The sequence below is a fragment of the Papilio machaon genome, chromosome 3, assembly GCF_912999745.1.
Source record: "Papilio machaon chromosome 3, ilPapMach1.1, whole genome shotgun sequence".
NCBI lineage: Eukaryota > Metazoa > Arthropoda > Insecta > Lepidoptera > Papilionidae > Papilio > Papilio machaon.
This window is the reverse complement of record NC_059988.1, coordinates 3194761-3208216: the sequence shown is the minus strand read 5'-3', so window position 1 is coordinate 3208216 and position 13456 is coordinate 3194761. Positions and strand designations below refer to the sequence as shown.

General features: G+C 32.2%; 1 protein-coding gene across 1 annotated transcript in view; it reads right to left on the bottom strand.

Moving 5' to 3' along the window:
• LOC106712474 (heparan-sulfate 6-O-sulfotransferase 2) overlaps window positions 1–13005 on the bottom strand; it is an 80406-nt gene extending 67401 nt beyond the window's left edge. Inside the window, exon 1 of the mRNA XM_014505061.2 lies at window positions 12369–13005. Coding sequence (XP_014360547.2) covers window positions 12369–12557 — 189 coding nt within the window. The 5' untranslated portion in view covers window positions 12558–13005. The remainder of the gene's footprint in view (window positions 1–12368) is intronic.
• Between the last annotated feature and the right edge of the window lie 451 nt (window positions 13006–13456).

Below are 13456 nucleotides of genomic sequence, written 5' to 3'. Positions count from 1 at the left end.
TGAGAGAAGTTGAGAAAATGTACAAAAGGCATTTAAATACACAATTATTATTTAAACCTTAAAACCGAGTTTAATAGGTCACAAAGACGACAAGATTAATGCATAACATCATAGCAAAATTGTTAATTTTTTTTAAATATTTTTTTGATGTGAAACATCTATAGGATCACTTGTAACCGAATTGTGGGCGTGGCGACGCTTGCCGTGGCGACGGATCGCCACTCTATACTAAGGTATACATATATATTATGTGTAGTAGAGTGTACGGTGTGGCGACGGGTCGCCACGCTATACTGAGGTATATATTATTATCATTATCATTATTTATTTAATTATAATATTTAATATTTCATGCATATTACTTGTACACACACGATGTTTCACATCTGCCAGGCGTCCCATGACGGCTCACATTTTTTTTTTTAATAAATTTAATAAATTCTTAATAAACACCATTAATTTTAATTATTTAAAAGCTCACTAAAGGTACAATATTCTAACTGTCAGATTGTGGGATCATTAGTCGGATAAATATTATAAATTCTATTAATAAAACTTCAACTGAGCTTTATAGTTGGTATCTGACCTCACGGAATGCACTTGAACCCACTATCGTATGCGCGTATGCAAATATCAATTGCAATTCCATTAAAAGCTTAAACAGGAATTGCATACTAATTCTTCCAATACTTATCTTCCACTATCAATAGAAATACTAGCGAATACTTCGATACTCAGTTCAAGAACGCTACGATCAATAAGATAACTGAAACGTCTATCTGAAGATGAGACAGTAATAGCCTATTGCAATGATAGTATGAATATATACGGGTAGTGGTTGGTGGTCGCTTAGACCACACGTCGACAACCTAACAAAATTAAATGACCTCCGGCGCCGATATATCGGATCATTTTATCCAAAATTAGTTACTATATGCCAGAAAATTGGACTTTCAACATATTTCTGGACTAAGTAAATTTTAAATTTTGCTAATATTCCTATGAAATAGAAAGTATTGTCATTATCTTACTAATATTTAAACATAGTAAAGGCACAGATGTAGAACATAGTCTGGAAGAACACATAAGCTACTTATCTAGTATTTTTTATCAATTCCGCGCATAGGAAGTCGCGGTCGACAGCTAGTTTGACAAATAAACCCTTTAGAAAGAGGAGTAGAGGCTCAAATTTTACCGTCTCGTCTATTTCTTTCACTTCCATGATATCAAAGATTTTTGTAATATGACCGATAATAAGGATAAACGTCTATAATATTTGAACTTAGCAAACTTATAGAAGCGCCTAACTATAAATATTACGTCTAAAAGAACAGCATGATTAGATATTGCATCTTTGGAAAGGCATGCTACTGTATTCAAGTGTTAAAATACGAAAGATAATTTAAACATCTCGTATACGTAACGCGATGGTGTCGGATTACAACCATTCATGCACCGTCAGCCAGCCAGCCAGCCAGCCAGCCCCGGCGCGGCACGATATTGAATTATAAAGAAACACGACCCGGCGCCCGTCTGATACCTACTCAAAGGATTCGTTTTTCATGTACGCAAGTAAAGCGTTAAGCCCTACAAGTGCTAAACCTCACAATGTAATAGGCTCACAACATTTAAGAAAGACAAATAAATCCCGATAAATGTAGAAACCCAATAGATAATTATAAAAAACTTGAGAGGTGTCAAGGGACACCCGGATGGAACGAAGTTCCTTTCGATTAATTAGTGAAGGAACCAATGTTTATTCTATGAATAAAAAACTTAAGTCTTCACAAGAAGTACATTTTATTTCTATGAATTTTCGTTATATATTGTCACGTCGTTGCCATGGTTACTATAGCAAAAAGTGTCGTGACAACTTTTCGTAAGAATTTTTTCCGTCTAGCCCCCTTTCAAAACGCGCGATAAGGAACTTCGTTCCAATACCTACAAGGTGATAAACAAGCACTAAAAAACTCCTAGGTTAAATAACCACCACTGCTTATTCACCGTAAACGAAAAGAACATTTACGAAGACTGTCTGAAGCAGTCTGTGTAAGCCGTGGGCAGTAGATCGATTTAAAAAAAAAAAAATTTTTAAAAGCCAAAGCAAATATCTAAAAATTAAGTATATCAATTAAACCGTAACTCTGTTTCCATTTCATTCTGACTCAATTAGTATAATGTCAAATTATCAAAACTTTTTCCATGGTTTATTTTAGAAGTGTCTCGTCCCATATTTATATATGAGCCGCTTATTTTGAAAGTGGCCTAACTCCATTTATCTTCAAATCGAGATATTGAAAGTTTTGCGTTTCATTGAATTTAAAAATATACGTATAAGATACTAAGGAGTCATACTGCTTAAGCGTATCTAAGGATGTTAAATTTAAAATTCCTGTTAAAATAGTGGCAATTATTAAGTAAATAACGTGCGTTTTCTTATCAAGAATGGAGTTGGGCCACTTTCAAAATTAACAGCCAGTTTCATTATAAAATTTGAAGGTGCCCAAGTCCATTCAACATAATTTAAATGTTTCAAATTGAAAAAAAAAGAATACGGAATTTGTTTTGCATATGTTGAAAACACTTCGGAAACATAATTTATGCGATTCAAAACATTTTTTAATAACAGAACATAGAAAATTACAAACATAACTTTATTACAAAACAATTTACTAGACTACCCCGACGTGGTAATAAATTCAGAACTTTAAAATTTTCATTTTCATTCATGGATGTCTTATAAAAATTTTTATATGGTTCATTTCTGACAAAACGCATCCAACATATTCTTAACCAGTTTACTGATTCTCCATCAGAATTATTTACTCTTTTAAAAATTGCGTCTGCTAATAATTTTGTCGATACAAAATCTTCCTGTCTCTTTTCATTTAGAATAAAATTATTACCCTTCCGACACTTTTTAATAATCTTGTAATAATTTTTTTAATGCCATTTCTACCAGGACAAAATCTCTATCAATTGGTAAAAACGAATGTCCTGATATAAAAAATTATGATTTATAATTTCTACATTATTATCCAAAGGTTGGACAATTTTTAAACACATTAAAGCTATTTTAATGTTTCTATTTTGCCCGGTGCACATGTCACTGTAAGCTATGATATGTTTTTCACTTCTTAATTTTTTGATATGTTTTAAGATGCATGAAACAATAACTTGATGTAACTATAAATGGAGTTGGGCCACTTTCAAACTACACGGTTCAGTTATTCAATTGATTCGGAAAACTTATGTGTAAAAAATGTATCGTATTTTCTGTGAATATAAGCAATCTGAAGTGCTTCACTGATAAATAACATGAAGTTGTATATGTAACAATGGTAACCGGCAAAAAATTGAAAAACGGAGTTAGGTCACTTTCAAAATAAACGGCTCATATGTTACATTGTTACACTCATCCTGTAAAATCGCGAATATTGTAAGTTTAATCTCACACATTTCGTTCTAATTAAATAGCATTGAGAGGCGAAACTTTAGCCGGCGGGTGTACACGCGTACTACTGTCGCCACAAATGTAAACACGGCAGCCGTGTTGCGGTTACGCTTGAGAATATTTCATAACTTTAATATTACGAGGTTTCCTGTCTGGCTAAATTTAAACATAAACATATATATATAACACTATAATTAGTTCTTTTACATTACGTAGAAAGACGAAAGATTTGCTCAAAACAAAATTTATACTTCTTAACATTACTTAAAATCATTTAAAACTAGCTTTTACCCGCGACTCCGTCCGCGCGCGGAATAAAAAAAAAAAAAAAGGGGTAAAAATGATCCTATGTCCGTTTCCTGGTTCTAAGCTACCTGCCCACCAATTTTCAGTCAAATCGATTCAGTCGTTCTTGAGTTATAAATGGTGTAACTAACACAACTTTCTTTTATATATATAGATAGATATACTAGTTTTTACCCGCGACTCCGTCCGCGCGGAATAAAAAATAGATAACGGGGTAAAAATTATCCTATGTCCGTTTCCTGGTTCTAAGCTACCTGCCCACCAATTTTCAGTCAAATCGATTCAGCCGTTCTTGAGTAATAAATAGTGTAACTAACATTTCTTATATATATATATATAAGAAATGTTAGTTATATATATATATATATATATATATAGATATAGAGGTTATAAAATACTGTATAGTAACAGAAAACCAGTAAAAATTCGAAATTTAAAAAAAAAATCGTGTAACATCCCTTAATACATTTGGTATCATTATTCATCAGCGAAGTATAAAATACAAATAAAAACTTAGAACAAAAGACAATAGCGACATTTAACAAGTCCGCATCACTAACTATACTCATCATACAAATAATGAAGCTCATTAAAATGTTAATAGCACTAATAAGATTTACATACATCGGCAATGAGGACAACAAATGCTACGATCGCGTGACCCTACCAAAGAACAGATTTTTAATAGCAATCTAAATGGGAGACGACAGTTTTCTATTCATTTTTAAATTAACTACTATTCCAAGATAGTTATTAATACAAGAATTTTTAAAGCAGGAGATGTTCAACTTTTTATTTAAACCAATTAAAAAAAATTAAATTAACGAAATACAAGGAAGATTTGCGGTTAAATGGGTTTACCAATTTAATTAAATATGATAGTATCCAATTAATTTGCGGTTAATTCGTTTACCAATTAATTCACCAATACTAGTAATTCATACAATTCAGTTATTACGTAGCGTTCAAAACTACATCTATGAGTGATGCGCAGTGATGAATGATCAATTTATCGACTTAGCACGACCTACTTCGTCGTAACCTCGCGCTGCTTATTAGCGTTTTAAACTTGATATAGACATAAAAAGCCCTTAACGTTCCATCAAGCTCCACACTAAATTAAAATTGGAAGTGTTCTGACCTAAATATATTCATTGAATATTAACACGTGCACACTTTTGGGATAGGCAAGACACTTTATGAGAGTAATGCACAAATGTAATGTGTTAACAACATAAAATTACACGAAGAAATTGGTACTTACAGTCGATGGCTCAGGGGTTAAGCACTTGACTTGGAATCTGCAGATCTTGGGTTCGAATAGGTCCTAAGATCTAAACATTTTAAAATCATTTATGCATAATATAATATGCTAACACGTAACGTAACTAATCATTACATCTTCGGTTACATACATCTATAGGTTTAATGTGACTCAGTTTTAGATAGATGATGATAATGATGATGATACTTTAAACGTATGTATTTGCTATAACAGTGCAGTTAGCAATTCAATATGAAAGAGCTTACCAGAGTGACGTCATCACTATTGAATAGAATTAGGTGTTTCACGATGGACATACAGATTAATCGGCCCAATGGAGAAAAAAAACGATTGAGTCCATAGAAACAAAATAAATAATCCCATTAGGCAGATGGACAAGTAGGCCGATCGGAAACATCCAAGCAAAAACATTTAAGGCCGAAAGTGACGATGCTAATGCATCGTCTGTCAGTATTGTAATCTCTAACACTTAAATTCGTCATTAAAGAATGCTAAATGTGCTATTTCCTCGCCATACTTCACCCTACATTATTCTATTTCTTTATCATGTTATTACTTCAGTCCACATTATTATTTTAAAAGGTAAATATTACAACGGTTCATAAATAAGAATACTTAAAAAAGTCTTTGGCTTTTGATACGTTCACTAAATGAAAAATAGGTATATTTTCATTTAGAGAACGTATCTGCTACAGTTGGTGAGTATCGGAGTACCTCTGCGAGTGTCACTCTCGTGGAAAAGGGTAACATCAAAGGGTTTGCAACGCAGTCGAGTGTTTAAGCAGACGGAACTGAATGCGTTACATTCGCTCAATTGTCGGCCAAATTTTCACAAAGGCATCGGCTTAATTACATTACACATCCAGACGAGACGGTACTATAGTAATTTTTCCATTAAAAAAATTACAGTATTCTTTAATAGGAGCTTAAAGTTTTATCTAAATACGTTTCCTTCAATTGTTTACGACTTTATCCTTGCAATGATAATCTTTATCCATTATGTGACAGAATAATCAAGTAACCATTTAGAAATTATGACAGCTGTAGGATTTTTTTCTTAAGTTCGGCTTTGAAGCAGGAGGATTGCATACTTTGAGGAAATTGTCCTCATTTCAAAATAGTAATCTTCAGAATAAAAAAAAATATTCAATATGTCTACAACTAAAGTTCACATTTATATAGTTAAAGCTAACATGGTGATTGCATAGAAGAGTTAGGCAAAGTTGGAAACAAGCTGCCACACTCAGTTATTGAGAAAGTGCGGGGATGCACTTTTCAAAGTTCCGATTGTTTAAGTATGTACCAGCTTCGAAGTATTTCGCTGCACTTTGTATAGCACCGTACACGTAAAAATCTATAAGTAACTTCGTTCTTTAGTGTATTTTTTTATTTTTCAATACAAAGTGGCAAAACTTTTAAAGAAAACTTTTACGTGAGATAAAGTTTCTGCGAACGTTAATGCTTATGTGAATATTAATTCTTATTGTATTTTGCTTAAGAACAGCATTATTTGTGCTGTTGGCCACGTTTTTTAATTCAAATTATTCGTTTTAACGCTTATTCGGTTCGGAGTACTTAAAATATTTTTGAGTTGCTAATTTAAGGTTATAACCTTTTCTTGCTTAAATATGAAGACACCTTGAAACAAGAGATAGTTTTCAACATACAAAATCAGACGACTATATAACCGCAAATTGCAAACAACATATCGTCCCTTTGCTTACAACACCGCTCAAGTCGAAAATTGGCGGTTTTCATATTTTAATGCCATTAAATAGTGCTGCTCATTCCGCGTCTAACCATCGGTAAAAAAGTTAAAATAGAGTAAATCGACAAAAACTAAAGAAATAATTATTTCTCAACCGCTAAATAGCGTATTTATTAAGAAACTACTAAAAATACACCGAGTTTTTTTTTAATATACAGTTATTTTCGTCTCCTGTAAAGTTGATAAAAATGACTTATGCGGTGTCGTTAGCTAAGGGACGATATGCAATCCATATATCTTGTTACAAACTGCTTGGAAATAGTTGATAGGAGTTTCCACCCAGGTGTTATCGTGATTAACATTCAGCTCGCCACCACCGACGAGAGCGGAACAAGCCTTGCCATATGTGGTCATGAGAACTCCAGCTTGTACCTGTGGACTTGCCACGAAATGCGATGCGCGTGCAAAGAGATCGCGATATTCTTTTTTTTTGTTTGTTTGCACGCGCTGCCTTTGTTTTCGATCCGATCGACCAAACAAGGTCTAAAAGTGAATTATAAATTAAAGATATACACCCGACCGCGCACCTTATAAATTAAACGAAGCTGTTCCCACACTTAATATAACAATTGTAAACAGAGTATCTGCACTTTACGTTTGCCTAAAAATAGTCTTATTCATAAATTACATTTTCATTTATTTGTGAAACATGATAAACAAAACCTATGAAAAGTTACATAAAACAGTTAATTTCCCAAATAATACAACGACAATACGGTGAACTATAAATAAACTACATAATCATTTAAAAGTCGATCCAGTTTTGATTGTTGCAATAACCTGTTCAAAATTAACCGTATCGTGCGTTCTCAATTCAAATAGAGAGGTATAGAACAGTTGGCGCGAAAATGGAAGCGTGTGGCTCGTTGCTAATGGGCAACGCCATGTTGGTAACAATTCCAGTATGGTACTTCTGCATCGGGTTAACGTATATGGCCAGTTGTATTATGCGATAAAGATAATTCAATTACTTAACGGTATAAATAAACAGAAATAAATTCTCTTATTGAAAAATGAAACCTAAAACTAAGAAGGTATATTCGATATTTGAATAACCTTTGGTTGATGCAATTTTTGCAATGTATGCAAAATGTTAAAGTTTAATCGTGTCCCACTTAAAATATTAAACAAATAACTATGCTATCATTACCATTTACGTCATGTTCATAAGAATTTTGAATGTTGAAATTGTGTTCCTAACATTTCTCAACGTTTTACTATAAATATGGTAACGTTTTAACATACAGAAGTCATCTGCTCTTAAGATCAAGAATCAACGACAATATTAAAAAAGGATATTTTTAATCAGTAAGAGTTACGTGAAACATACTTGGTAACCAAAGGTGGGCATTAACTCGTTAATCCGTTAATCGTTAATTAACGAAGTTAATTTTTTCCTTAGCGGATTAACTTTTAAGTTAAATTCAAAAAGTGTTAACGCTCTGTTAACTTCCGTTAAATTCTACTTCCGTTAATTTAGTCCGTTAATTGTTACAATAGACACTTATTGACGTGTTGTCATTTTATTTAAATTATGCAACAGGCTACATTCGTAAGTTCGGCTATGTTCGGGGATCGTCGGCGAGTCGAATGGTGAACGAGAACGAGAGAGAACGAGAACGAGCGAGTGTGATGCATGTTATCCAATACACAGAGCGGCCGGGATAGACGTGATCAACAGAGTACCACAGAATCCTTGTTAGAAAAAAGTGACGATTTAAACAAACTCACCTCTATCAAATATTGCGAAGTTTAGGCGCTAGACACCTTCAAAGTTTAATAATTATTTCACATTTACACAAATATCTCTAAAAGTCTTTATTACATTTTATTCACATTAAAACTGGTTTTCATTTATTTAAAATCACTTTTTTTAGAAAAAGACTGTTATAAAATCAACATAAGGTTCGAAAACACTTTACTCTTAATACAATAATTGTTATACGTGAGACGCAAAATCTATTAAAAAAGATAAACTCTGCGTTGAATTCAATCAAAATAATCGAGATTACTCTTCAACGTCGTACCTAAAATACAACTAAACTTTGTTGCAGACAAAAATGTTTATTTTAATGTTGGAGTTTAAAGACAACAAAAAATATAAAAAAAATAGTTTATGGTTCATTTGAAAAAGCGTACAAATAGGATTTTTTTGTCATTGCGTAGATAAGAAACAAACAATGAAAAATAAATTTAAAAATTCGAAAGACGAAATGTGCACGCAATAAACGTTCCTCAAAAACAAAAGGGATTTAGGTGTTTATTACCGTCGTTTGATTTTTTGGGGCTTCTTCATAGTCAACGAAAAATAATTTTAAAAACAACAAAAATATGAACAAAGGATCAAATGGACAGCCGCACAGAGAATGCGATAACGAACTCGATGGATTTATGGCCCCAACCCTTCTAATGGTCGGGGATGCACGTGCGCTGCGCAAAGACAATAGCGAAGATAATTTGTTTGTTTACAAAAAAAAGTATACGACAAAACGAGAAGGAATGAGGAAAAAGATAAAATAATTATGTTAGTGAAATAATGTTAAACTGTGTTATACTAAATTTAATATATGAAATGTTGCCACAAGTGACCTTTACAAAAAGACATCGATTTTATTACGTATATCGAAAGTTTATTTTAAAAATAATCGAATGTCGTTGAAAATAATTCAAAACCATATTCTTACTAATTAACTACAACGATTTTATAGGTGATAAGAAAGAGAGAAGACATCACCCGCGATCGGTTGTTTTCGTTATGTCGTGTAACTTATGCTCTTTACACTGAGAGTAATTTAACTTGATTTAACATATAACAATAGATCGGACGGTAGATCATTAGATGATAGAAGTTATCGAAGGCATCTCAGTTGTATAGTTTGATGCGTTGAGATGTATCACTGGATTGGTTATATATATTAGTTTATTTACCAATGTTATAATAAGTTTCCTCTGATGTTAGAAGTTTTATTAATAAATAAAAAATGATAAGTCTGTCCGTGGGTCCTTAGCTAAAATAATTAAAAAAAATTTTTATCAAATTATACATAAAAAATAAATGTTCAGTTGTTGGAGTATGAGCAAATGAATATCCGGGTGCAAATAGTAACAGATAAATGTAAATACTGCACAAAAGTTTTGATTCTTTTCTTTTGAATATTATCACATGTCTTACTGTTTAATAGAAAATTTGTGTTGTCTAAATTTAGTTAGCTCTTAATTCCGTGACGTCGGATTGTCGATAAAAAAATTGACTGAAAAAGTAAATTGTCCATCATTGTCAGTGTAGTATATAAGTGTGTGTAACTAGTGCATGCTATGTCATTATTATGGTACAGGCATTAGTACATCGCTCCTATTGTCTAAATTATATTTTAGTATTATATAACTAAATTATAGATAGGAATAGCGATCTCCCGAGATTTCGTAAGGGCAGTAAAAAAATAGCCTAAGTTCTTTTGAAAGTCTCGACAAAATCGGTCCATACGATTCGGAGATTATACATATGGCCATTTCCCGCTTGCGCCTTATACTCGTAATATAAACAAAAATTAACTTTAACTGTTAACTTTAACTTGCGTTAAATTTTCGTAAATTAAACGCTTTAACGATTAACGAAGTTAAATTTTTATTTAACGAATTAACGATTAACGAAGTTAACTTTTTGATTAACTGTGCCCACCTATGTTGGTAACTAGTGAACGCGCTTAGTACCCTAAGTAGACACAATGTTACGGTTCCCGCTAGGCGCAGGGCCGATGCGCACTCGGAGTACCGGGAGGTGAGGCTTTTTGCCGCGCCGGAGCTGGTTGAGAGGGCAAAAACAAATGGAAACCACTTGCATGGCTGCCACCCTCTTTAATTAGTGGAGTCGACAAGCCGCGACTGCGAGCTTCGGTTAAATAGGCTCCCTGATTAATTCAGATGCGAGTAATATTTTTTCAAAGGCTGCTTGAAAAAATTTTTTTACGAACGTAAAAAATGTTCCGTCTGTTATTCCACTCATTTCATTTTACCACGCGTAACATCAAAGTATTCCGAAAAAGCTAATTATGAAATCGAATATTTAATTAATCATCATCTACTCCAAATCATGTCATATCTCTCATACAATTGTTATTAGACCATTGTCTTAAAAGATTTTGGCGTAAGGTTAGTCAATGAAATAACTAATGCTGTTCTATAGACTGACAAGAATGTCTGAACTAGTAGACGTAAGTAAAACAATATTATGAGTATATTAAACTAAATATAAATAACAGATAATGTGTTTTAGATCCAAAAAAGGCTGACAGAGTACTGATATAAAGCAAGTGCACACAAAACCAAACCTTATGCAATATCATAAAGTTACAAATACATATGCTTTCAACTACTTATTAAACTGCTCTACATTGGTATGATATTTAACGTTTGATTTATGCTGCATGCATAATGCTGTATGCATTTTCTTTTGAAGGCACACACATTACTTCATACATTCTGTGATGCACACTTAACTAAAAGTATATGTGATCACATTGAAAACTGTACAATAATATAATTTTAATACTGTCCATTTTCCCAATTTGAATGAAAAAAAAACAATATTAATATATAACTACTAGATAACTCCAATAATTAAGGAAGGTTTGATTTTAATTCAAATAATTATTAGGAAAACACCCGGAAATCCACACAAGCTTTTAACAAATTATTATTTAACATTTAATCTTTCAAGATTTCTTCTTATTTTAAAAATTATATGCTTTATAGATCTAAATTTCATAAAAAAAGAAATATGTTACTGACAAAACAATTAAAAAGGTTAACTACAAAAAGACTAATAACGTTTTCTTAATTGATAAATAGGCAAACACGCTGTGGTTACCAGATCTTATAATACATATCAATAGTTACCCATAATTAAATTAATTTTGTGAAAAAGGCTACATACTCATATCCTCATTCGTCAAGAAGATAGGAGTGAATTCAGATGTGAAGACTCATCAAGATAGATAAAGAGAAATACTAAATAATGGACCAACCAAATGAAACATGTAAAATTCCATTCAAGGAATATTGTATTTTCAACTTTTTTTGTTTAGTTTTTTAACTTCTGTAATACTCCTAGAATTAACTGTTGCATTTCAACATCACTCTTTCAGAAGTCAGCGAAAAGAGCAGATTAATTCTTTGGAAGCTAATGCCAATAGCATAATGGTTCAGGGTATGAAAATGCAATCTAGCGGTCATGGATTTAAATTCCATTATTCAATTATTACCATGAAACATATTCCAGCACAAGCTTCAAGCATATGTGGAATGATGGAAAGAAAATTTAGTAAAACATTTTTTAACAGCTAATATTATTTTAATCCAACAACTTGTAAGATAAATTGAAAATGTGTGTGTATTACAAAATTTAGTTTAATTAGATGAAATAAATTTAAGTAATGAAACATGAACACTTTTTAAACTATTATTTTTAGCACTGTACTGTTTGCGTATTTTAATGGGAGTTTTAAATATTTACTAAAATATGAACAAAACAAATAATAGAACAGTATTATACTCACTTGATCAGGGCAGAAATATCCAAAGGCCACCATTCCAAACAGTGAAAGTAGTAAACAAAAGAATATAACTTTTCTCAGTTTTGATCTTGGCTCCATTTTTGTAATTTCGTATGCACCGCTAGGTAGAAAAAGAGCAAAATCACTATCTACTTGCACTGATACACTTTTTTGCATTTCGTTCGAATGCATGTCTCATTTTTACAAAAATATCTTCACGCACTGACTTGTTTGAAATTATTTTCGCTACATTGAAGAGCGCACAGCTTATCAATTAAAATATAATGTCGAGCTTATTAGGATATTATCGTCTTTCGATTATCGAACGTAGATACGAGCTCGATAACATTGTTTTGTATAGTTCGATTTTACACAGCTAAAACGTTATACCACAACCGAGGCCAACACTAAAGTGTGAGCTAGGAGCCGGTGGTACTTCGGCGGCTACAGTACATCTTGCATGGCAAAATGACATGTCACAGTATAAACATTTTATATAATACGGTGTGCAGTAATAATTTATAGTTTAATAATCTTTGTACCACTTTATCGTTGTATCGTAAACGTCATATTTAATTTCTAAAACTATAGTAATTGTTAGTTAATTCATAAGAACAAACAAAAGCAAAATTGCCTTTCGTTTTCGTTCATGATTACAATAATATGTTCGTTCTAAAACATTTTTGACATTGACATTTCGCAAATATCAAATTCTTTGTTTTGATAAATTAAAGATTAAAAATTCAAACCAAAATTATAGTTGCTTATAGCAGGTATTTTAAAGAATGTAATTTTTAGCGTTTTTGTCGTTGACCTGGTGATTTTTTATTTTTATTGGTATGCATACCATTAAACGTGCCGAAGACGTGCTGAACAAGTGTTATTATATTAAAAAGTGTAATAATATTAATCGAACAAGTACAATTTTTTGTAAATACTGTATTTTATAACTCTTTTATATTTATTAGTTTTTTGCCATGTATTGTTAGTTTAACAGTGATAGACGCCAGCAATATCTGTTGCACGAATTGGCCGGCACACTCGGTGCAATACCACGACCATACAGGTGTGAAGTGAAAGTAATTCCGATG